Source organism: Polyergus mexicanus, unplaced genomic scaffold (genome assembly GCF_030449975.1).
Source record: "Polyergus mexicanus isolate NDT 795.1 unplaced genomic scaffold, iyPolMexi1.0 SCAF_23, whole genome shotgun sequence".
NCBI lineage: Eukaryota > Metazoa > Arthropoda > Insecta > Hymenoptera > Formicidae > Polyergus > Polyergus mexicanus.
In genome coordinates, this window is record NW_027223343.1 from 2,297,676 (window position 1) to 2,324,725 (window position 27,050).

General features: G+C 36.7%; 2 protein-coding genes across 2 annotated transcripts; one reads left to right on the forward strand and one right to left on the reverse strand.

Annotated features, from left to right (window-relative positions):
* Nucleotides 1–478: 478 nt before the first annotated feature.
* Nucleotides 479–1,354, forward strand: LOC138942767 (uncharacterized). The gene has a single exon (XM_070313237.1). The coding sequence runs from the start codon at nt 479–481 to the stop codon at nt 1,352–1,354; it is 876 nt and encodes a 291-aa protein (XP_070169338.1).
* A 16,980-nt stretch (nt 1,355–18,334) lies between these two features.
* On the reverse strand, nt 18,335–26,866 carry LOC138942768 (uncharacterized). The gene is made up of 4 exons (XM_070313238.1): nt 26,859–26,866; nt 19,376–19,819; nt 19,183–19,228; nt 18,335–18,802 (listed from the first exon to the last, which is right to left on the reverse strand). The coding sequence occupies exons 1-4, from the start codon at nt 26,864–26,866 to the stop codon at nt 18,335–18,337; spliced, it is 966 nt and encodes a 321-aa protein (XP_070169339.1).
* Nucleotides 26,867–27,050: the final 184 nt, after the last annotated feature.

The window sequence follows — 27,050 nt, forward strand, 5'->3', positions numbered from 1 at the left end:
CTGTATAGACTCGGACGATGGTTACACCTTTTGGGAAGGAATACCCAATACCGCTTGCGGGTTTGAAGCATATGACGTTCTATATGAAGGCACCTCCACTAAATTTCAAGGCATATTAGATCACCAAAATACCACAATATTTACATTAGAATCTCAAGACACTACCTTTGCACTGACACTAACACGAAGGCACACAATATGCGGTTACACACTGTATGGCACAGAACACCCGAAACTGTTCATTTTTGAAACACAAAAGGGAAACATTTTTAAAATAAAATCTAAGACCTCTGTAACGAATCTAGATTTATTCACGTACGCAAATTCAAAATTTGTATACGTTGAGAAGTATATGAGGAACCAGATTACCTCTTTATACAAGGATATAATTACACAAAAATGCGAACTAGAGAAACAGGTTATACAAAATACCCTATCTCTTGCTGCTGTTTTACCAGATGAATTCGCCTACCGGGTGATGAAAGCTCCAGGTTACATGGCAGTCACAGCCGGAGAGGGAATTCACATAATTAAATGTATACCCATAGAGGTTACACTACGAAAAACAAATACGTGCCATACTGAGTTGCCCATTATGTTTAGAAACGCCACACTATACATGACACCAAAATCACATATCGTCATAAAACATAGTACACTCAGAGATTGTAATCCTTTACTCCCAATAATATACAACATCGAAGGAACTTGGCAACAATTTAACCCTACCCCTTCCATGATAAATTCCCCTCATGAAATCAAACCATTAACAAAACTCTCTTGGAAATACCTTGCGCCAAAATCACTAGCCACCAGTGGCATTTACTCCCAACAAGACCTTGACGAATTAAGAGACCATATTATGTTCCCCGCGGAAAAGAACGCAATTTTGCACACCATCGCTCGAGGCTTTACGGGTCAAACGATACAATCCGATACCGTTTCATTGCAAAATTTATTAGATGAAAATGCGCTGAATAAAATTTATAACAACACGCTAACTAAAATATGGAACGGTTTTACAACATTTGGTGCGGCAACCGCCGGCGTATTCGGCATTTTTATAATAATAAGAATAGTAAAAATTGTATTCGACACACTGATTCACGATTATGCTTTGCATGCGGCATATGGCTGTAGCTTGCATTTACTCGGAGCCATTTGGAGCTCTTTCACACATCTATTATTGTATTTGGCGAATAGACCACAACCGCAACCACAAGTAATTCCCGAAAATCCACCGGAACACACAGACACAAACATAGTACCAAATGCGCCAACCGAAAATACAGAACCACCCACTATACCTATTGTATATACATTCAGAGATCTACGTGCCAGATTGGACGAATAAATTTCATCATAACTCGTTACTCCGAAATTTAAACTAAGGGGGGTGGTGTGACGTCCTAGCCGCACGTCAAATTTTATTTAAACAATATATTTATTGTTAATTCACCCATAGGAGGTGAAAGAAGTAAAAATCCGGAGAAAATTATTCGTCCAAGACAAAGTTCTAACTTATAAAATAGTATTCATACTCGAGAGTCACCCCGTATATAGCCAACGCTCAAGCGCGCCAGCGGGTAACGCAGAAATAACTATCATATGAATAAACCATAGAAATAACTAAAACCTTATATTTGCATTGCACAATCAGACAGACGATTCAAACGCTTTAAAATTGTAATAAATATTATATATATATATACATATATATATATATATATATATGAGCATACAAGAGATCTAACTTTAAAGGCATTAAATTCAATTGAGAAATACAAGCGAAAAGAATGAAACAGTTAACAATGCAAATGTAACGCTTTAATACAATAATTTAAGTACACACACATTTATATGCACATCATAATATTATATTATGCATATAACATTATATTATATTATATTAGTAATCTTCATACACATTTATGCATTTTATGCTACGCTTATACGCATCCTATATAACATAGCGCTTTATTATTCATAATGCGAAATCAGGAGTATAAGAAATAATATTTTATTCACTATAGTATTATAAGAGTTTTATAAGAGCTTTAAACTGTGCATGGTATGCGGACTGGCCGTCGATCGATATTCTTATCCGGCCGCTCGATAAGATTAAGCCGGACAAACAAGTTGGAATGTTGCGAGAGAACGATGTGGCTGTCCTTCTCGCACAGAGATCCCTACCAGCGGCGCTTCCACTTGCCATTGCTCCCGCCCATGGGTCTCCCACCAGCATCAGGAAGTCTAAGGCGAAGCATAGGAAGAATATCCCACCATCTACAAGAGGCGATCCCACTGCAGCATTTCTCCCACCAACACCCGAAGACCGGAGGAGCTCAGTGCAAGTCCGACATCCAGCATTATTAATTCGACGCTCATACGGTTAACACAGTTACTACTTTCGTACTAAATTCATTCTCTGTTGCCGTGGCGTTTAGCATTTAATAATCCGGCGTACTCGAATCTCGACGGCGTCGACAAATTTCGTACGAGTCTTCGAGACTTTTAGACATACTACATTGTAGAATAGTGAGTTTACCAGCCGCAAGTCTTGCGACTGTAATATTGTTAATTTAACGTCATATAGAAATAAAGAAAATTATTTTATATTACGGATTGCAATTTATTCGACAACCGGCTGTTCCTACTTCCTTGATCGACAGTCACTCGTCGCACGACAATCGAAATCTTTGGAGGACTACTAAGTGGAAGGGAATTCAGCGTGCTACATAGGCAGTTGCTCTAACATATATTCAAATATGTAAAACCTGGTAAGTTAAGGTACCACTGAGCATTGAATGACAAGTTGACATCTTCTGGTCCCGGGTAGACTCGGTGAAATGCAAAGTGACCCAAAAATAAAATCTTTTCCATAAATACTTACCAGTAAATGATTAAATTCAATTTAACAACTACTTAAACAATATAGTCGCGTTCTAAAGAGACACTCAACATCAGTAATATAATTTCCTTTTTTTTCTTAACTTCGACTACTGGGACGTGACACTAAGTACGCAAGTTTTGTTCGTTCGGAACGTCTTAGTAACGTGTCAGTAAGTGAGATTTGTCTAAAATTCTTGTGCAACATCAAGGAAATTGAGAAGAACCGCTTCACGGCATACATTGTTAAAATCGCTATGTACGCAAGATTTGTTCGTTCGGAACGTCTGAGTTACGTGTCAGTAAGTGAGTTTAGTCGAAAATTCTTGTACAACGTAAAAGAAATTGAGGATATACGTTTTTCTGCGCACAAAGCTGAGATCGCTATTTACGCAAGTTTTGTTCGTTCGGAACGTCTTAGTTACGTGTCAATAAGTGAGTTTAGTCGAAAATTCTTGTACAACGTTAAAGAAATTGAGGATATACGTTTTACTGCGCACAAAGCTGAGATCGCTATGTACGCAAGTTTTGTTCGTTCGGAACGTCTTAGTTACGTGTCAGTAAGTGAGTTTAGTCGAAAATTTTTGTACAACGTTAAGGAAATTGAGGATATACGTTTTTCTGCGCACAAAGCTGAGAGCGCTATTTACGCAAGTTTTGTTCGTTCGGAACGTGTTAGTTACATGTCAGTAAGTGAGATTTGTTTAAAATTCTTGTGCAACATCAAGGAAATTGAGAAAAACCGCTTCACGGCACACATTGTTAAAATCGCTATGTACGCAAGTTTTGTTCGTTCGGACCGTCTTAGTAACGGGTCAGTAAGTGAGTTTAGTCAGAAACTCTTTTACAACGTTAAAGAAATGGAGGATATACGTTTTTCTGCGCACAAAGCTGAGATCGCTATTTACGCAAGTTTTGTTCGTTCGGAACGTGTTAGTTACGTGTCAGTAAGTGAGATTTGTCTAAAATTCTTGTGCAACATCAAGGAAATTGAATAGAACTGCTTCACGGCATACATTGTTAAAATCGCTATGTACGCAAGTTTTTTTCGTTCGGAACGTCTTAGTTACGTGTCAGTGAGTGTGTTTAGTCGAAAATTCATGTGCAACATCAAGGAAGTTGAGGAAATACGTTTTTCTGCGCACAAAGCTGAGATCGCTATGTACGCAAGTTTTGGTCGTTCGGAACGTCTTAGTTACGTGTTAGTAAGTGAGTTTAGTCGAAAATTCATGTGCAACATCAAGGAAGTTGAGGATATACGTTTTTCTGCTCACAAAGCTGAGATCGCTATGTACGCAAGTTTTGGTCGTTCGGAACGTCTTAGTTACGTGTTAGTAAGTGAGTTTAGTCGAAAATTCTTGTACAATGTTAAAGAAATTGAGGATATACGTTTTTCTGCGAACAAAGCTGAGATCGCTATGTACCCAAGTTTTGATCGTTCGGAACGTCTTAGTTACGTGTCAGTAAGTGAGATTTGTCTAAAATTCTTGTGCAACATCAAGGAAATTGAGAAGAACCGCTTCACGGCATTCGTTGTTAAAATCGCTATGTACGCAAGTTTTGATCGTTCGGAACGTCTTAGTTACGTGTTAGTAATTGAGTTTAATCGAAAATTCTTGTACAACGTTAAAGAAATTGAGGATATACGTTTTTCTGCGCACAAAGCTGAGATCGCTATGTACGCAAGTTTTGGTCGTTCGGAACGTCTTAGTTACGTGTTAGTAAGTGAGTTTAGTCGAAAATTCTTGTACAACGTGAATGAAATTGAGGATATACGTTTTTTTTCGCACAAAGCTGAGATCGCTATTTACGCAAGTTTTGTTCGTTCGGAACGTCTTAGTTATGTGTCAGTAAGTGAGATTTGTCTTAAATTCTTGTGCTACATCAAAGAAATTGAGAAGAACCTCTTCACGGCATACATTGTTAAAATCGCTATGTACGCAAGTTTTGTTCGTTCGGAACGTCTGAGTTACGTGTCAGTAAGTGAGTTTAGTCGAAAATTCTTGTACAACGTTAACGAAATTGAGGATATACGTTTTTCTGCGCACACAGCTGAGATCGCTATGTATGCAAGCTTTGTTCGTTCGGAACGTCTTAGTTACGTGTCAGTAAGTGAGTTTAGTCGAAAATTTTTGTGCAACATCAAGGAAATTGATAAGAACCGCTTCACGGCATACATTGTTAAAATCGCTATGTACGCAAGTTTTGGTCGTTCGGAACGTCTTAGTTACGTGTCAGTAAGTGAGATTTTTCTAAAATTCTTATACAACATTAAGAAAATTGAGGATATACGTTGTTCTACGCACAAAGCTGAGATCGCTATGTACGCAAGTTTTGTTCGTTCGGAACGTATTAGTTACGTGTCAGTAAGTGAGTTTAGTCGAAAATTCTTGTACAACATTAAGGAAGTTGTGGATATACGTTTTTCTGCCCACAAAGCTGAGATCGCTATGTACGCAAGTTTTGTTCGTTCGGAACGTGTTAGTTATGTGTCAGTAAGTGAGATTTGTCTAAAATTCTTGTGCAACATCAAGGAAATTGAGAAGAACCGCTTCACGGCATACATTGTTAAAATCGCTACGTACGCAAGTTTTGTTCGTTCGGAACGTCTTAGTTACGTGTCAGTAAGTGAGTTTAGTCGAAAATTCTTGTACAACGTTAACGAAATTGAGGATATACGTTTTTCAGCTCACAAAGCTGAGATCGCTATGTACGCAAGTTTTGGTCGTTCGGAACGTCTTAGTTACGTGTTAGCAAGTGAGTTTAGTCGAATATTCATGTGCAACATCAAGGAAGTTGAGGATATACGTTTTTCTGCGCACAAAGCTGAGATCGCTATGTACGCAAGTTTTGGTCGTTCCGCACGTCTTAGTTTCGTGTTAGTAAGTGAGTTTAGTCGAAAATTATTGTACAACGTTAAAGAAATTGAGGATATACGTTTTTCTGCGCACAAAGCTGAGATCGCTATGTACGCAAGTTTTGTTCGTTCGGAACGTCTTAGTTACGTGTCAGTAAGTGAGTTTAGTCGAAAATTCTTGTACGACATCAAGGAAATTGAGAAGAACCGCTTCACGGCATACATTGTTAAAATCGCTATGTACGCAAGTTTTGTTCGTTCGGAACGTCTTAGTTATGTGTCAGTAAGTGAGATTTGTCTAAAATACTTGTGCAACATAAAGGAAATTGAGAAGAACCGCTTCACGGCATACATTGATAAAATCGCTATGTACGCAAGTTTTGTTCGTCCGGAACGTCTTAGTTATGTGTCAGTAAGTGAGATTTGTCTAAAATACTTGTGCAACATCAAGGAAATTGAGAAGAACCGCTTCACGGCATACATTGTAAAAATCGCTATGTACGCAAGTTTTGTTCGTTCGGAACGTCTTAGTTACGTGTCAGTAAGTGAGTTTAGTCGAAAATTCTTGTACAACGTTAAGAAAATTGAGAATATACGTTTTTCTACGCACAAAGCTGAGATCGCTATGTACGCAAGTTTTGTTCGTTCGGAACGTCTGAGTTACGTGTCAGTAAGTGAGGTTAATCGAAAATTCTTGTACAACGTTAACGAAGTTGAGGATATATGTTTTTCCGCGCACAAAGCTGAGATCGCTATGTACGCAAGTTTTGTTCGTTCGGAACGTCTTAGTTACGTGTCAGTAAGTGAGGTTAGTCGAAAATTCTTGTACAACGTTAACGAAGTTGAGGATATATGTTTTTCTGCGCACAAAGCTGAGATCGCTATGTACGCAAGTTTTGTTCGTTCGGAACGTCTTAGTTACGTGTCAGTAAGTGAGGTTAGTCGAAAATTCTTGTACAACATCAAGGAAATTGAGAAGAACCGCTTCACGGCATACATTGTTAAAATCGCTATGTACACAAGTTTTGATCGTTCGGAACGTCTTAGTTACGTGTTAGTAAGTGAGTTTAGTCGAAAATTCTTGTACAACGTTAAAGAAATTGAGGATATACGTTTTTCTGCGCACAAAGCTGAGATCGCTATGTACGCAAGTTTTGGTCGTTCCGAACGTCTTAGTTACGTGTTAGTAAGTGAGTTTAGTCGAAAATTCTTGTACAACGTTAAAGAAATTGAGGATATACGTTTTTCTGCGCACAAAGCTGAGATCGCTATGTACGCAAGTTTTGCTCGTTCCGAACGTCTTAGTTACGTGTCAGTAAGTGAGGTTAGTCGAAAATTCTTGTACAACATCAAGCAAATTGAGAAGAACCGCTTCACGGCATACATTGTTAAAATCGCTATGTACACAAGTTTTGATCGTTCGGAACGTCTTAGTTACGTGTTAGTAAGTGAGTTTAGTCGAAAATTCTTGTACAACGTTAAAGAAATTGAGGATATACGTTTTTCTGCGCACACAGCTGAGATCGCTATGTATGCAAGCTTTGTTCGTTCGGAACGTCTTAGTTACGTGTCAGTAAGTGAGTTTAGTCGAAAATTCTTGTGCAACATCAAGGAAATTGAGAAGAACCGCTTCACGGCATACATTGTTAAAATCGCTATGTACGCAAGTTTTGGTCGTTCGGAACGTCTTAGTTACGTGTCAGTAAGTGAGATTTTTCTAAAATTCTTATACAACATTAAGAAAATTGAGGATATACGTTGTTCTACGCACAAAGCTGAGATCGCTATGTACGCAAGTTTTGTTCGTTCGGAACGTATTAGTTACGTGTCAGTAAGTGAGTTTAGTCGAAAATTCTTGTACAACATTAAGGAAGTTGTGGATATACGTTTTTCTGCCCACAAAGCTGAGATCGCTATGTACGCAAGTTTTGTTCGTTCGGAACGTGTTAGTTATGTGTCAGTAAGTGAGATTTGTCTAAAATTCTTGTGCAACATCAAGGAAATTGAGAAGAACCGCTTCACGGCATACATTGTTAAAATCGCTACGTACGCAAGTTTTGTTTGTTCGGAACGTCTTAGTTACGTGTCAGTAAGTGAGTTTAGTCGAAAATTCTTGTACAACGTTAACGAAATTGAGGATATACGTTTTTCTGCGAACAAAGCTGAGATCGCTATGTACGCAAGTTTTGTTCGTTCGGAACGACTTAGTTACGTGTCAGTAAGTGAGTTTAGTCGAAAATTTTTGTACAACATAAAGGAAATTGAGAAGAACCGCTTCACGGCATACATTGTTAAAATCGCTATGTACGCAAGTTTTGATCGTTCGGAACGTCTTAGTTACGTGTCAGTAAGTTTGTTTAGTCAAAAATTCTTGTACAACATTAAGAAAATTGAGGATATACGTTTTGCTGCGCACAAAGCTGAGATCGCTATGTACCCAAGTTTTGATCGTTCGGAACGTCTTAGTTACGTGTGAGTAAGTGAGTTTAGTCGAAAATTCTTGTACAACGTTAAAGAAATTGAGGATATACGTTTTTCTGCGCACACAGCTAAGATCGCTATGTACGCAAGTTTTGTTCGTTCGGAACGTCTTAGTTACGTGTCAGTAAGTGAGTTTAGTCGAAAATTCTTGTGCAACATCAAGGAAATTGAGAAGAACCGCTTCACGGCATACATTGTTAAAATCGCTATGTACGCAAGTTTTGGTCGTTCGGAACGTCTTAGTTACGTGTCAGTAAGTGAGATTTTTCTAAAATTCTTATACAACATTAAGAAAATTGAAGATATACGTTGTTCTACGCACAAAGCTGAGATCGCTATGTACGCAAGTTTTGTTCGTTCGGAACGTCTTAGTTACGTGTTAGTAAGTGAGTTTAGTCGAAAATTCTTGTACAACGTTAAAGAAATTGAGGATATACGTTTTTCAGCTCACAAAGCTGAGATCGCTATGTACACAAGTTTTGGTCGTTCGGAACGTCTTAGTTACGTGTTAGCAAGTGAGTTTAGTCGAATATTCATGTGCAACATCAAGGAAGTTGAGGATATACGTTTTTCTGCGCACAAAGCTGAGATCGCTATGTACGCAAGTTTTGGTCGTTCCGAACGTCTTAGTTTCGTGTTAGTAAGTGAGTTTAGTCGAAAATTCTTGTACAACGTTAAAGAAATTGAGGATATACGTTTTTCTGCGCACAAAGCTGAGATCGCTATGTACGCAAGTTTTGTTCGTTCGGAACGTCTTAGTTACGTGTCAGTAAGTGAGTTTAGTCGAAAATTCTTGTACGACATCAAGGAACTTGAGAAGAACCGCTTCACGGCATACATTGTTAAAATCGCTATGTACGCAAGTTTTGTTCGTTCGGAACGTCTTAGTAATGTGTCAGTAAGTGAAATTTGTCTAAAATACTTGTGCAACATAAAGGAAATTGAGAAGAACCGCTTCACGGCATACATTGATAAAATCGCTATGTACGCAAGTTTTGTTCGTTCGGAACGTCTTAGTTATGTGTCAGTAAGTGAGATTTGTCTAAAATACTTGTGCAACATCAAGGAAATTGAGAAGAACCGCTTCACGGCATACATTGTAAAAATCGCTATGTACGCAAGTTTTGTTCGTTCGGAACGTCTTAGTTACGTGTCAGTAAGTGAGTTTAGTCGAAACTTTTTGTACAACATAAAGGAAATTGAGAAGAACCGCTTCACGGCATACATTGTTAAAATCGCTATGTACGCAAGTTTTGATCGTTCGGAACGTCTTAGTTACGTGTCAGTAAGTGTGTTTATTCAAAAATTCTTGTACAACATTAAGAAAATTGAGGATATACGTTTTGCTGCGCACAAAGCTGAGATCGCTATGTACCCAAGTTTTGATCGTTCGGAACGTCTTAGTTACGTGTCAGTAAGTGAGTTTAGTCGAAAATTCTTGTACGACATCAAGGAAATTGAGAAGAACCGCTTCACGGCATACATTGTTAAAATCGCTATGTACGCAAGTTTTGGTCGTTCGGAACGTCTTAGGTACGTGTTAGCAAGTGAGTTTAGTCGAATATTCATGTGCAACATCAAGGAAGTTGAGGATATACGTTTTTCTGCGCACAAAGCTGAGATCGCTATGTACGCAAGTTTTGGTCGTTCCGAACGTCTTAGTTTCGTGTTAGTAAGTGAGTTTAGTCGAAAATTCTTGTACAACGTTAAAGAAATTGAGGATATACGTTTTTCTGCGCACAAAGCTGAGATCGCTATGTACGCAAGTTTTGTTCGTTCGGAACGTCTTAGTTACGTGTCAGTAAGTGAGTTTAGTCGAAAATTCTTGTACGACATCAAGGAACTTGAGAAGAACCGCTTCACGGCATACATTGTTAAAATCGCTATGTACGCAAGTTTTGTTCGTTCGGAACGTCTTAGTTATGTGTCAGTAAGTGAGATTTGTCTAAAATACTTGTGCAACATAAAGGAAATTGAGAAGAACCGCTTCACGGCATACATTGATAAAATCGCTATGTACGCAAGTTTTGTTCGTCCGGAACGTCTTAGTTATGTGTCAGTAAGTGAGATTTGTCTAAAATACTTGTGCAACATCAAGGAAATTGAGAAGAACCGCTTCACGGCATACATTGTAAAAATCGCTATGTACGCAAGTTTTGTTCGTTCGGAACGTCTTAGTTACGTGTCAGTAAGTGAGTTTAGTCGAAAATTCTTGTACAACGTTAACAAAATTGAGGATATACGTTTTTCTGCGCCCAAAGCTGAGATCGCTATGTACGCAAGTTTTGGTCGTTCGGAACGTCTTAGTTACGTGTTAGCAAGTGAGTTTAGTCGAAAATTCATGTGCAACATCAAGGAAGTTGAGGATATACGTTTTTCTGCGCACAAAGCTGAGATCGCTATGTACGCAAGTTTTGGTCGTTCCGAACGTCTTAGTTTCGTGTTAGTAAGTTAGTTCAGTCGAAAATTTTTGTACAACGTTAAAGAAATTGAGGATATACGTTTTTCTGCGCACAAAGCTGAGATCGGTTTGTACGCAAGTTTTGTTCGTTCGGAACGTCTTAGTTACGTGTCAGTAAGTGAGTTTAGTCGAAAATTCTTGTACAACATTAAGGAAGTTGTGGATATTCGTTTTTCTGCGCATAAAGCTGAGATCGCTATGTACGCAAGTTTTGTTCGTTCGGAACGTCTTAGTTGCGTGTCAGTAAGTGAGTTTAGTCGAAAATTCTTGTGCAACATCAAGGAAATTGAGAAGAACCGCTTCACGGCATACATTGTTAAAATCGCTATGTACGCAAGTTTTGGTCGTTCGGAACGTCTTAGTTGCGTGTCAGTAAGTGAGTTTAGTCGAAAATTCTTGTGCAACATCAAGGAAATTGAGAAGAACCGCTTCACGGCATACATTGTTAAAATCGCTATGTACGCTAGTTTTGGTCGTTCGGAACGTCTTAGTTACGTGTCAGTAAGTGAGTTTAGTCGAAAATTCTTGTACGACATCAAGGAACTTGAGAAGAACCGCTTCACGGCATACATTGTTAAAATCGCTATGTACGCAAGTTTTGTTCGTTCGGAACGTCTTAGTTATGTGTCAGTAAGTGAGATTTGTCTAAAATACTTGTGCAACATAAAGGAAATTGAGAAGAACCGCTTCACGGCATACATTGATAAAATCGCTATGTACGCAAGTTTTGTTCGTCCGGAACGTCTTAGTTATGTGTCAGTAAGTGAGATTTGTCTAAAATACTTGTGCAACATCAAGGAAATTGAGAAGAACCGCTTCACGGCATACATTGTAAAAATCGCTATGTACGCAAGTTTTGTTCGTTCGGAACGTCTTAGTTACGTGTCAGTAAGTGAGTTTAGTCGAAAATTCTTGTACAACGTTAACAAAATTGAGGATATACGTTTTTCTGCGCCCAAAGCTGAGATCGCTATGTACGCAAGTTTTGGTCGTTCGGAACGTCTTAGTTACGTGTTAGCAAGTGAGTTTAGTCGAAAATTCATGTGCAACATCAAGGAAGTTGAGGATATACGTTTTTCTGCGCACAAAGCTGAGATCGCTATGTACGCAAGTTTTGGTCGTTCCGAACGTCTTAGTTTCGTGTTAGTAAGTTAGTTCAGTCGAAAATTTTTGTACAACGTTAAAGAAATTGAGGATATACGTTTTTCTGCGCACAAAGCTGAGATCGGTTTGTACGCAAGTTTTGTTCGTTCGGAACGTCTTAGTTACGTGTCAGTAAGTGAGTTTAGTCGAAAATTCTTGTACAACATTAAGGAAGTTGTGGATATTCGTTTTTCTGCGCATAAAGCTGAGATCGCTATGTACGCAAGTTTTGTTCGTTCGGAACGTCTTAGTTGCGTGTCAGTAAGTGAGTTTAGTCGAAAATTCTTGTGCAACATCAAGGAAATTGAGAAGAACCGCTTCACGGCATACATTGTTAAAATCGCTATGTACGCAAGTTTTGGTCGTTCGGAACGTCTTAGTTGCGTGTCAGTAAGTGAGTTTAGTCGAAAATTCTTGTGCAACATCAAGGAAATTGAGAAGAACCGCTTCACGGCATACATTGTTAAAATCGCTATGTACGCTAGTTTTGGTCGTTCGGAACGTCTTAGTTACGTGTCAGTAAGTGAGTTTAGTCGAAAATTCTTGTACGACATCAAGGAACTTGAGAAGAACCGCTTCACGGCATACATTGTTAAAATCGCTATGTACGCAAGTTTTGTTCGTTCGGAACGTCTTAGTTATGTGTCAGTAAGTGAGATTTGTCTAAAATACTTGTGCAACATAAAGGAAATTGAGAAGAACCGCTTCACGGCATACATTGATAAAATCGCTATGTACGCAAGTTTTGTTCGTCCGGAACGTCTTAGTTATGTGTCAGTAAGTGAGATTTGTCTAAAATACTTGTGCAACATCAAGGAAATTGAGAAGAACCGCTTCACGGCATACATTGTAAAAATCGCTATGTACGCAAGTTTTGTTCGTTCGGAACGTCTTAGTTACGTGTCAGTAAGTGAGTTTAGTCGAAAATTCTTGTACAACGTTAACAAAATTGAGGATATACGTTTTTCTGCGCCCAAAGCTGAGATCGCTATGTACGCAAGTTTTGGTCGTTCGGAACGTCTTAGTTACGTGTTAGCAAGTGAGTTTAGTCGAAAATTCATGTGCAACATCAAGGAAGTTGAGGATATACGTTTTTCTGCGCACAAAGCTGAGATCGCTATGTACGCAAGTTTTGGTCGTTCCGAACGTCTTAGTTTCGTGTTAGTAAGTTAGTTCAGTCGAAAATTTTTGTACAACGTTAAAGAAATTGAGGATATACGTTTTTCTGCGCACAAAGCTGAGATCGGTTTGTACGCAAGTTTTGTTCGTTCGGAACGTCTTAGTTACGTGTCAGTAAGTGAGTTTAGTCGAAAATTCTTGTACAACATTAAGGAAGTTGTGGATATTCGTTTTTCTGCGCATAAAGCTGAGATCGCTATGTACGCAAGTTTTGTTTGTTCGGAACGTGTTAGTTACGTGTCAGTAAGTGAGTTTAGTCGAAAATTCTTGTACAACATTAAGAAAATTGTGGATATACGTTTTGCTGCGCATAAAGCTGAGATCGCTATGTACCCAAGTTTTGATCGTTCGGAACGCCTTAGTTACGTGTCAGTAAGTGAGATTTGTCTAAAATTCTTGTGCAACATCAAGGAAATTGAGAAGAACCGCTTCACGGCATACGTTGTTAAAATCGCTATGTACGCAAGTTTTGTTCGTTCGGAACGTCTTAGTCATGTGTCAGTAAGTTAGTTTAGTCGAAAATTCTTGTGCAACGTTAAAGAAATTGAGGAGATACGTTTTTCTTCGCACAAAGCTGAGATCGCTATGTACGCAAGTTTTGTTCGTTCGGAACGTCTTAGTTATGTGTCAGTAAGTGAGATTTGTCTAAAATACTTGTGCAACATCAAGGAAATTGAGAAGAACCGCCTCACGGCATACATTGTAAAAATCGCTATGTACGCAGGTTTTGTTCGTTCGGAACGTCTTAGTTACGTGTCAGTAAGTGAGTTTAGTCGAGAATTCTTGTACAACGTTAACAAAATTGAGGATATACGTTTTTCTGCGCCCAAAGCTGAGATCGCTATGTACGCAAGTTTTGGTCGTTCGGAACGTCTTAGTTACGTGTCAGTAAGTGAGTTTAGTCGAAAATTCTTGTACAACATTAAAGAAGTTGTGGATATACGTTTTTCTGCCCACAAAGCTGAGATCGCTATGTACGCAAGTTTTGTTCGTTCGGAACGTGTTAGTTATGTGTCAGTAAGTGAGATTTGTCTAAAATTCTTGTGCAACATCAAGGAAATTGAGAAGAACCGCTTCACGGCATACATTGTTAAAATCGCTATGTACGCAACTTTTGTTCGTTCGGAACGTCTTAGTTACGTGTCAGTGAGTGAGTTTAGTCAAAAATTCATGTACCACCTTAACGAAATTGAGGATATACGTTTTTTAGCGCACAAAGCTGAGATCGCTATGTACGCAAGTTTTGGTCGTTCGGAACGTCTTAGTTACGTGTCAGTGAGTGAGTTTAGTCAAAAATTCATGTACCACCTTAACGAAATTGAGGATATACGTTTTTTAGCGCACAAAGCTGAGATCGCTATGTACGCAAGTTTTGGTCGTTCGGAACGTCTTAGTTACGTGTTAGCAAGTGAGTTTAGTTGAAAATTCATGTGCAACATCAAGGAAGTTGAGGATATACGTTTTTCTGCGCACAAAGCTGAGATCGCTATGTACGCAAGTTTTGGTCGTTCGGAACGTCTTAGTTACGTGCTAGTAAGTGAGTTTAGTCGAAAACTCTTGTACAACGTTAATGAAATTGAGGATATACGTTTTTCTGCGAACAAAGCTGAGATCGCTATGTACGCAAGTTTTGTTCGTTCGGAACGTGTTAGTTACGTGTCAGTAAGTGAGTTTAGTCGAAAATTTTTGTACAACATAAAGGACTTTGCGAAGAACCGCTTCACGGCATACATTGTTAAAATCGCTATGTACGCAAGTTTTGATCGTTTGGAACGTCTTAGTTACGTGTCAGTAAGTGAGTTTAGTCGAAAATTCTTGTGCAACGTTAAAGAAATTGAGGAGATACGTTTTTCTTCGCACAAAGCTGAGATCGCTATTTACGCAAGTTTTGTTCGTTCGGAACGTCTTAGTTACGTGTCAGTAAGTGAGTTTAGTCGAAAATTCTTGTACAACATCAAGGAAATTGAGAAGAACCGCTTCACGGCATACATTGTAAAAATCGCTATGTACGCAAGTTTTGTTCGTTCGGAACGTCTTAGTTACGTGTTAGCAAGTGAGTTTAGTTGAAAATTCATGTGCAACATCAAGGAAGTTGAGGATATACGTTTTTCTGCGCACAAAGCTGAGATCGCTATGTACGCAAGTTTTGGTCGTTCGGAACGTCTTAGTTACGTGCTAGTAAGTGAGTTTAGTCGAAAACTCTTGTACAACGTTAATGAAATTGAGGATATACGTTTTTCTGCGAACAAAGCTGAGATCGCTATGTACGCAAGTTTTGTTCGTTCGGAACGTGTTAGTTACGTGTCAGTAAGTGAGTTTAGTCGAAAATTTTTGTACAACATAAAGGACTTTGAGAAGAACCGCTTCACGGCATACATTGTTAAAATCGCTATGTACGCAAGTTTTGATCGTTCGGAACGTCTTAGTTACGTGTCAGTAAGTGTGTTTAGTAGAAAATTCTTGTACAACATTAAGAAAATTGTGGATATACGTTTTGCTGCGCACAAAGCGGAGATCGCTATGTACCCAAGTTTTGATCGTTCGGAACGCCTTAGTTACGTGTCAGTAAGTGAGATTTGTCTAAAATTCTTGTGCAACATCAAGGAAATTGAGAAGAACCGCTTCACGGCATACGTTGTTAAAATCGCTATGTACGCAAGTTTTGTTCGTTCGGAACGTCTTAGTCACGTGTCAGTAAGTGAGTTTAGTCGAAAATTCTTGTGCAACGTTAAAGAAATTGAGGAGATACGTTTTTCTTCGCACAAAGCTGAGATCGCTATTTACGCAAGTTTTGTTCGTTCGGAACGTCTTAGTTACGTGTCAGTAAGTGAGTTTAGTCGAAAATTCTTGTACAACATCAAGGAAATTGAGAAGAACCGCTTCACGGCATACATTGATAAAATCGCTATGTACGCAAGTTTTGTTCGTTCGGAACGTCTTAGTTATGTGTCAGTAAGTGAGATTTGTCTAAAATACTTGTGCAACATCAAGGAAATTGAGAAGAACCGCTTCACGGCATACATTGATAAAATCGCTATGTACGCAAGTTTTGTTCGTTCGGAACGTCTTAGTTATGTGTCAGTAAGTGAGATTTGTCTAAAATACTTGTGCAACATCAAGGAAATTGAGAAGAACCGCTTCACGGCATACATTGTAAAAATCGCTATGTACGCAAGTTTTGTTCGTTCGGAACGTCTTAGTTACGTGTCAGTAAGTGAGTTTAGTCGAGAATTCTTTTACAACGTTAACAAAATTGAGGATATACGTTTTTCTGCGCCCAAAGCTGAGATCGCTATGTACGCAAGTTTTGTTCGTTCGGAACGTGTTAGTTATGTGTCAGTAAGTGAGATTTGTCTAAAATTCTTGTGCAACATCAAGGAAATTGAGAAGAACCGCTTCACGGCATACATTGTAAAAATCGCTATGTACGCAAGTTTTGTTCGTTCGGAACGTCTTAGTTACGTGTCAGTAAGTGAGTTTAGTCGAAAATTCTTGTACAACATTAAGGAAGTTGTGGATATACGTTTTTCTGCCCACAAAGCTGAGATCGCTATGTACGCAGTTTTGTTCATTCGGAACGTGTTAGTTATGTGTCAGTAAATGAGATTTGTCTAAAATTCTTGTGCAACATCAAGGAAATTGAGAAGAACCGCTTCACGGCATACATTGTTAAAATCGCTATGTACGCAAGTTTTGTTCCTTCGGAACATCTTAGTTACGTGTAAGTGAGTGAGTTTAGTCAAAAATTCATGTGCAACATCAAGGAAGTTGAGGATATACGTTTTTCTGCGCACAAAGCTGAGATCGCTATGTACGCAAGTTTTGGTCGTTCGGAACGTCTTAGTTACGTGTTAGTAAGTGAGTTTAGTCGAAAATTCATGTGCAACATCAAGGAAGTTGAGGATATACGTTTTTCTGCGCACAAAGCTGAGATCGCTATGTACGCAAGTTTTGGTCGTTCGGAACGTCTTAGTTACGTGTTAGTAAGTGAGTTTAGTCGAAAATTCTTGTACAACGTTAAGAGGATGCCGGATTACCGACAGAATGCGAATATTAGTAGGATTGCAAAATCTTTTTGTTGATTATAGATATCAACAAATCCTTTTCCACAATTAAGGTACACATAATAACGGAGTGCGGAGTTTAACATTTCATATAAAAAGTTGAAAAAAATGAGAAAATTACAGTTTTGTTATCGGCTTCTGCCGTCAACATTTACTTAATATAACAAATTTGTAATCTGTACGTGCCTAATCAGTGAACTCCGCACTCGGCATTTCATCAAAGAGTATAAGTGAACTTAGAGAAGTGAATTTAGAAGCTTTATAAAAAAGATTTTACGATGCTACACTTTCGTGTATATGTGTGTGTGCGAGATCGAGACTCAAGAGTAAAACAGAGCAGTAGATTAGTTGTGTGATGTCGCGATAGACGGAGCTGCAATCTTACATGACAAGGACAGACATAATCGTACTACCTTTGTCTCTTTCATGCGTGTGAGAGTAATATATATGTACGCACTAACATTATTGCAGTATCTTTTTTCTCTCGATCATACGCTCTGTCTCTTTCTAATCGCTCGCTCGCGATGTACTACGTATCGCTTAGCTTCATGCTCCTCGCATATTCACTTACGCGTTCACTCACGCTTCTCTCTCTCTTTCTCTCTCTCTCTCTCTCTCTTTCTTTCTTTCTGCTCGTTTATTATTGTATTTTTTTATTCCCATTATTATATACTTTCATTTGCTCAACTTTTATTCTTTCTATTCTCGTCTCCCTATATGAAAATAAATAAATTCATTTATTTATGTATATTTGATACATCATAAACGAGATACACAAGTTATTTTCTTTTTCTATTTAACTATAGTTAAATACAACACATGTACATACAAAAATACACATAATTAAATACTTTTTTTATTTATGACATACACAATATCTCATTTATGTTGTATAAAATAAAGACGAATAAATTAATGTATTATTATGTAGGAAGACGAGAATAGAAAGAATAAAAGTCGAAGAAATATAAGAATATAATAATGGGGATGAAAGAGAACAATAAAGAACGAGCAGGGAGAGAGAGAGAGAGAGAGACAGACAGACAGACAGACAGAGAGATTACTTATATTTATATATTTATAAATTATAATATTTTAATTAATTAGGAACAAGGATAAGAATAAGAATTAGGAACAAGGATAATGAAGTTGTACTACACAAATTTAATTAGAAATACAAATTTTTATTTTTTTTTATACATTGTGCGTGTGCGTGTGTGTGTGTGTGTGTGTGTGTGTGTGTGCCTGTGTGTGTGTACTTTAACAAAAACGCATGTATCCGGATGGTGCGGATGGCGCGTATGGCGCAGGCACGTATCCGGACGATGCAGGCGTCGCGGGCATGTATCCGAATGGTGCAGGCGTCGCGGGCATGTACCCGAATGGTGCAGGCTGCGCAGGCACATATCCGGAGGGCACAGGCTGCGCAGGCACATATCCGGATGGCACAGGCTGCGCAGGCACATATCCAGATGGCACAGGCTGCGCAGGCACATATCCGGATGGCACAGGCGGCGCAGGCACGTATCCGGACGATGCAGGCGTCGCGGGCATGTATCCGAACGGTGCAGGCGTCGCGGGCATGTATCCGAATGGTGTAGGCTGCGTAGGCACGTATCCGGATGACAGGGGTGCCGGCATGTACCCTGTTGGCGTTGGCGGCATGCCGGCGTTTCTCTGCCTTCGTCTTTCGCGGAATACCGCCCGCCGCACCGCCTTACTAATGCGCTGGAAAAAAAATTAAAATATTAATGTTTTTACACACATACACACACATACACACACATACACACACATACATACACACACATTCACACTTATATGTATAGTATATGTATGTATATTACATGAAAGAAATTCTGTATGTATATCTATGCTCGCGCATATTTTATACATATACGAACACCATACACATGTAATATACATACATATATTATAGATATAAGTGCGAATGTATGTGCGTGTTACAATGCGACTATTTTGAAAGTTGGAATATCATCTCTCATCTTCCAGTCTAAAATCATTTGTGATATGGTAACAGGCGCGTGATTCAATATATTATATCATTTGCAAATCACACATATAAATTGCAAATAATATAGTAGTACATTGAAGCACATGCCAGTTACTGCTTCATCGTAAATGATTTTAAAACTGGAATATAAGAAATGATATTTCAGCTTTAAAAAAGATCGCGCATTATAACACATTGTAACATACACATACACACATATATTTACATATACATATTTACACACACACACACACGTATTTATTAAAAAATTTTATAATAAAACTAACCTTTTGTACATTTGGTCCTCTGGACCGATTCGGGCATCCGCCTGTTTTCCGCTAACGGCGACGTCGCCACGGTCACCCGCCTCCTCGGGTCCGCCGCTAGCGGTGACGTTGCCGTGCTGGCCCTTGATTTTGATGCCGTCGTCGAACTCGGCATCGACGTCGACACCGTTGTCCTCGGCGTCGGCGTCGTCGTCATCGGCATCGACATCGATGCCGTTGTCGTCGCTGTCGTCGTCTTCGGCATCGACATCGAGGCCGTTGTCCTCGTCGGCGTCGTCCTCGGCATCGACATCGATGCCGTTGTCGTCGCTGTCGTCGTCTTCGGCATCGACATCGAGGCCGTTGTCCTCGTCGGCGTCGTCCTCGGCATCGACATCGATGCCGTTGTCCTCGTCGCCGTTGTCCTTGTCATTCGCCCGATAGGCACACTGCCTTCGCTTCGTGCTGCAATAAAAATAATATTTATTATATATCCATATAATATTTTTTTATTATTTTATTTTTCATTGAGATAGATAGATAGATAGATAGATAGATAGATAGATAGATAGATAGATAGATAGATAGATAGATAGATAGATAGATAGATAGATAGATAGATAGATAGATAGATAGATAGATAGATAGATAGATAGATAGATAGATAGATAGATAGATAGATAGATAGATAGATAGATAGATAGATAGATAGATAGATAGATAGATAGATAGATAGATAGATAGATAGATAGATAGATAGATAGATAGATAGATAGATAGATAGATAGATAGATAGATAGATAGATAGATAGATAGATAGATAGATAGATAGATAGATAGATAGATAGATAGATAGATAGATAGATAGATAGATAGATAGATAGATAGATAGATAGATAGATAGATAGATAGATAGATAGATAGATAGATAGATAGATAGATAGATAGATAGATAGATAGATAGATAGATAGATAGATAGATAGATAGATAGATAGATAGATAGATAGATAGATAGATAGATAGATAGATAGATAGATAGATAGATAGATAGATAGATAGATAGATAGATAGATAGATAGATAGATAGATAGATAGATAGATAGATAGATAGATAGATAGATAGATAGATAGATAGATAGATAGATAGATAGATAGATAGATAGATAGATAGATAGATAGATAGATAGATAGATAGATAGATAGATAGATAGATAGATAGATAGATAGATAGATAGATAGATAGATAGATAGATAGATAGATAGATAGATAGATAGATAGATAGATAGATAGATAGATAGATAGATAGATAGATAGATAGATAGATAGATAGATAGATAGATAGATAGATAGATAGATAGATAGATAGATAGATAGATAGATAGATAGATAGATAGATAGATAGATAGATAGATAGATAGATAGATAGATAGATAGATAGATAGATAGATAGATAGATAGATAGATAGATAGATAGATAGATAGATAGATAGATAGATAGATAGATAGATAGATAGATAGATAGATAGATAGATAGATAGATAGATAGATAGATAGATAGATAGATAGATAGATAGATAGATAGATAGATAGATAGATAGATAGATAGATAGATAGATAGATAGATAGATAGATAGATAGATAGATAGATAGATAGATAGATAGATAGATAGATAGATAGATAGATAGATAGATAGATAGATAGATAGATAGATAGATAGATAGATAGATAGATAGATAGATAGATAGATAGATAGATAGATAGATAGATAGATAGATAGATAGATAGATAGATAGATAGATAGATAGATAGATAGATAGATAGATAGATAGATAGATAGATAGATAGATAGATAGATAGATAGATAGATAGATAGATAGATAGATAGATAGATAGATAGATAGATAGATAGATAGATAGATAGATAGATAGATAGATAGATAGATAGATAGATAGATAGATAGATAGATAGATAGATAGATAGATAGATAGATAGATAGATAGATAGATAGATAGATAGATAGATAGATAGATAGATAGATAGATAGATAGTAGATAGATAGATAGATAGATAGATAGATAGATAGATAGATAGATAGATAGATAGATAGATAGATAGATAGATAGATAGATAGATAGATAGATAGATAGATAGATAGATAGATAGATAGATAGATAGATAGATAGATAGATAGATAGATAGATAGATAGATTTGATAGATAGATAGATAGATAGATAGATAGATAGATAGATAGATAGATAGATAGATAGATAGATAGATAGATAGATAGATAGATAGATAGATAGATAGATAGATTGATAGATAGATAGATAGATAGATAGATAGATAGATAGATAGATAGATAGATAGATAGATAGATAGATAGATAGATAGTTAGATAGATAGATAGATAGATAGATAGATAGATAGATAGATAGATAGATAGATAGATAGATAGATAGATAGATAGATAGATAGATAGATAGATAGATAGATAGATAGATAGATAGATAGATAGATAGATAGATAGATAGATGATAGATAGATAGATAGATAGATAGATAGATAGATAGATAGATAGATAGATAGATAGATAGATAGATAGATAGATAGATAGATAGATAGATAGATAGTAGATAGATAGATAGATAGATAGATAGATAGATAGATAGATAGATAGATGATAGATAGATAGATAGATAGATAGATAGATAGATAGATAGATAGATAGATAGATAGATAGATAGATAGATAGATAGATAGATAGATAGATAGATAGATAGATAGATAGATAGATAGATAGTTAGTAGATAGATAGATAGATAGATAGATAGATAGATAGATAGATAGATAGATAGATAGATAGATAGATAGATAGATAGATAGATAGATAGATAGATAGTAGATAGATAGATAGATAGATAGATAGATAGATAGATAGATAGATAGATAGATAGATAGATAGATAGATAGATAGATAGATAGATAGATAGATAGATAGATAGATAGATAGATAGATAGATAGATAGATAGATAGATAGATAGATAGATAGATAGATAGATAGATAGATAGATAGATAGATAGATAGATAGATAGATAGATAGATAGATAGATAGATAGATAGATAGATAGATAGATAGATAGATAGATAGATAGATAGATAGATAGATAGATAGATAGATAGATAGATAGATAGATAGATAGATAGATGATAGATAGATAGATAGATAGATAGATAGATAGATAGATAGATAGATAGATAGATAGATAGATAGATAGATAGATAGATAGATAGATAGATAGATAGATAGATAGATAGATAGATAGATAGATAGATAGATAGATAGATAGATAGATAGATAGATAGATAGATAGATAGATAGATAGATAGATAGATAGATAGATAGATAGATAGATAGATAGATAGATAGATAGATAGATAGATAGATAGATAGATAGATAGATAGATAGATAGATAGATAGATAGATAGATAGATAGATAGATAGATAGATAGATAGATAGATAGATAGATAGATAGATAGATAGATAGATAGATAGATAGATAGATAGATAGATAGATAGATAGATAGATAGATAGATAGATAGATAGATAGATAGATAGATAGATAGATAGATAGATAGATAGATAGATAGATAGTAGATAGATAGATAGATAGATAGATAGATAGATAGAGATAGATAGATAGATAGATAGATAGATAGATAGATAGATAGATAGATAGATAGATAGATAGATAGATAGATAGATGATAGATAGATAGATAGATAGATAGATAGATAGATAGATAGATAGATAGATAGATAGATAGATAGATAGATAGATAGATAGATAGATAGATAGATAGATAGATAGATAGATAGATAGATAGATAGATAGATAGATAGATAGATAGATAGATAGATAGATAGATAGATAGATAGATAGATAGATAGATAGATAGATAGATAGATAGATAGATAGATAGATAGATAGATAGATAGATAGATAGATAGATAGATAGATAGATAGATAGATAGATAGATAGATAGATAGATAGATAGATAGATAGATAGATAGATAGATAGATAGATAGATAGATAGATAGATAGATAGATAGATAGATAGATAGATAGATAGATAGATAGATAGATAGATAGATAGATAGATAGATAGATAGATAGATAGATAGATAGATAGATAGATAGATAGATAGATAGATAGATAGATAGATAGATAGATAGATAGATAGATAGATAGATAGATAGATAGATAGATAGATAGATAGATAGATAGATAGATAGATAGATAGATAGATAGATAGATAGATAGATAGATAGATAGATAGATAGATAGATAGATAGATAGATAGATAGATAGATAGATAGATAGATAGATAGATAGATAGATAGATAGATAGATAGATAGATAGATAGATAGATAGATAGATAGATAGATAGATAGATAGATAGATAGATAGATAGATAGATAGATAGATAGATAGATAGATAGATAGATAGATAGATAGATAGATAGATAGATAGATAGATAGATAGATAGATAGATAGATAGATAGATAGATAGATAGATAGATAGATAGATAGATAGATAGATAGATAGATAGATAGATAGATAGATAGATAGATAGATAGATAGATAGATAGATAGATAGATAGATAGATAGATAGATAGATAGATAGATAGATAGATAGATAGATAGATAGATAGATAGATAGATAGATAGATAGATAGATAGATAGATAGATAGATAGATAGATAGATAGATAGATAGATAGATAGATAGATAGATAGATAGATAGATAGATAGATAGATAGATAGATAGATAGATAGATAGATAGATAGATAGATAGATAGATAGATAGATAGATAGATAGATAGATAGATAGATAGATAGATAGATAGATAGATAGATAGATAGATAGATAGATAGATAGATAGATAGATAGATAGATAGATAGATAGATAGATAGATAGATAGATAGATAGATAGATAGATAGATAGATAGATAGATAGATAGATAGATAGATAGATAGATAGATAGATAGATAGATAGATAGATAGATAGATAGATAGATAGATAGATAGATAGATAGATAGATAGATAGATAGATAGATAGATAGATAGATAGATAGATAGATAGATAGATAGATAGATAGATAGATAGATAGATAGATAGATAGATAGATAGATAGATAGATAGATAGATAGATAGATAGATAGATAGATAGATAGATAGATAGATAGATAGATAGATAGATAGATAGATAGATAGATAGATAGATAGATAGATAGATAGATAGATAGATAGATAGATAGATAGATAGATAGATAGATAGATAGATAGATAGATAGATAGATAGATAGATAGATAGATAGATAGATAGATAGATAGATAGATAGATAGATAGATAGATAGATAGATAGATAGATAGATAGATAGATAGATAGATAGATAGATAGATAGATAGATAGATAGATAGATAGATAGATAGATAGATAGATAGATAGATAGATAGATAGATAGATAGATAGATAGATAGATAGATAGATAGATAGATAGATAGATAGATAGATAGATAGATAGATAGATAGATAGTAGATAGATAGATAGATAGATAGATAGATAGATAGATAGATAGATAGATAGATAGATAGATAGATAGATAGATAGATAGATAGATAGATAGATAGATAGATAGATAGATAGATAGATAGATAGATAGATAGATAGATAGATAGATAGATAGATAGATAGATAGATAGATAGATAGATAGATAGATAGATAGATAGATAGATAGATAGAATAGATAGATAGATAGATAGATAGATAGATAGATAGATAGATAGATAGATAGATAGATAGATAGATAGATAGATAGATAGATAGATAGATAGATAGATAGATAGATAGATAGATAGATAGAATCAGATAGACTCAGATAGATAGACTAGATAGATCTAGATAGACTAGACTCAGATAGACTAGATCAGATAGATCGACTAGACTAAGATAGATAGATAACTAATCACTCACTCAACTAATCACTCACTCACTAACTCACTCAATCACTCAATCACTCACTCACTCACTCACTCACTCAACTCAATCACTCACTAATCACTCACTCACTCACTCATAACTAACTAATCAGATAACTAGAAATATACTCACTCATATCAGTATCACTCTACTAACTCACTCACTCACTCAACTAACTCACTCACTCACTAAACTAAATCAATAACTCATAACTCAATCACTCACTCAAATAACTCACTCACTAATACTCTACTCAATAAATAACTCACTCACTCACTCACTCACTCACTAATCACTCACTCACTAATCACTCAACTCACTCACTAACTCAAACTCACTCACTCACTCACTCACTCACTCACTCACTCACTCACTAACTCAATCACTCACTCACTCAACTCACTAACTCACTCACTCAACTCACTCAACTCACTACTCACTAACTCACTCAATCACTCAATCACTCACTCACTAACTCACTCACTCACTCACTCAACTCACTCAACTAACTAACTCACTCACTCACTCACTCACTCACTCACTCACTCACTCACTCACTCACTCACTCACTCAACTCAACTCAACTCACTCACTCACTCACTCACTCAATCACTCACTCACTCACTCACTCACTCACTCACTCACTCACTCACTCACTCACTCACTCACTCACTCACTCACTCACTCACTCACTCACTACTCACTCACTCACTCACTCACTCACTCACTCACTCACTCACTACTCACTCACTAACTCACTCACTCACTCAACTCACTCACTCACTCACTCACTCACTAACTCACTCAATCACTCACTCACTCACTCACTCACTCACTCACTCACTCACTCACTCACTCACTCACTACTCACTCACTCACTCACTCACTCACTCACTCACTCAACTCACTCACTCACTCACTCACTCACTCACTCACTCACTCACTCACTCACTCACTCACTCACTCACTCACTCACTCACTCACTCACTCACTCACTCACTCACTCACTCACTCACCAATCACTCACTCACTCACTCACTCACTCACTCACTCACTCACTCACTCACTCACTCACTCACTCACTCACTCACTCAACTCACTCACCACTCACTCACTCACTCACTCACTCACTCACTCAACTCACCTCACTCACTCACTCACTCCCCATCACTCACTCACTCACTCACTCACTCACTCCCACTCACTCCACTCAAACACAACCCCTCACCTCTCCTCCTCTCTCTCTCCTCTCTCTACTCTCACTACACAACTCCTCACTCACTAAACTCACACCACTCCAACCCCCCACAACCCCACCAACCTTCAATACACCCCTCTCAAACCTCCCCCCCCCCAAACACCCAAACACCACCCCCAATCACCAACAATCACAAAACACCTAAACCCACCCACTACAACCTCAACACTCACACCTACATCCTCATCTCCAATCCCTCCCCCACCACCCCACTCAAAACCAACCCCACCATCCCAACACACAACACAACACAATACACCCACAAACATCACCCCAAACAAAAAAAAACAAAACCACCCACCAAACCCCACCCAACCACAAACCAATCCAACACCACAACAAAACCCAACACCCACCACCCCAACCCCCCT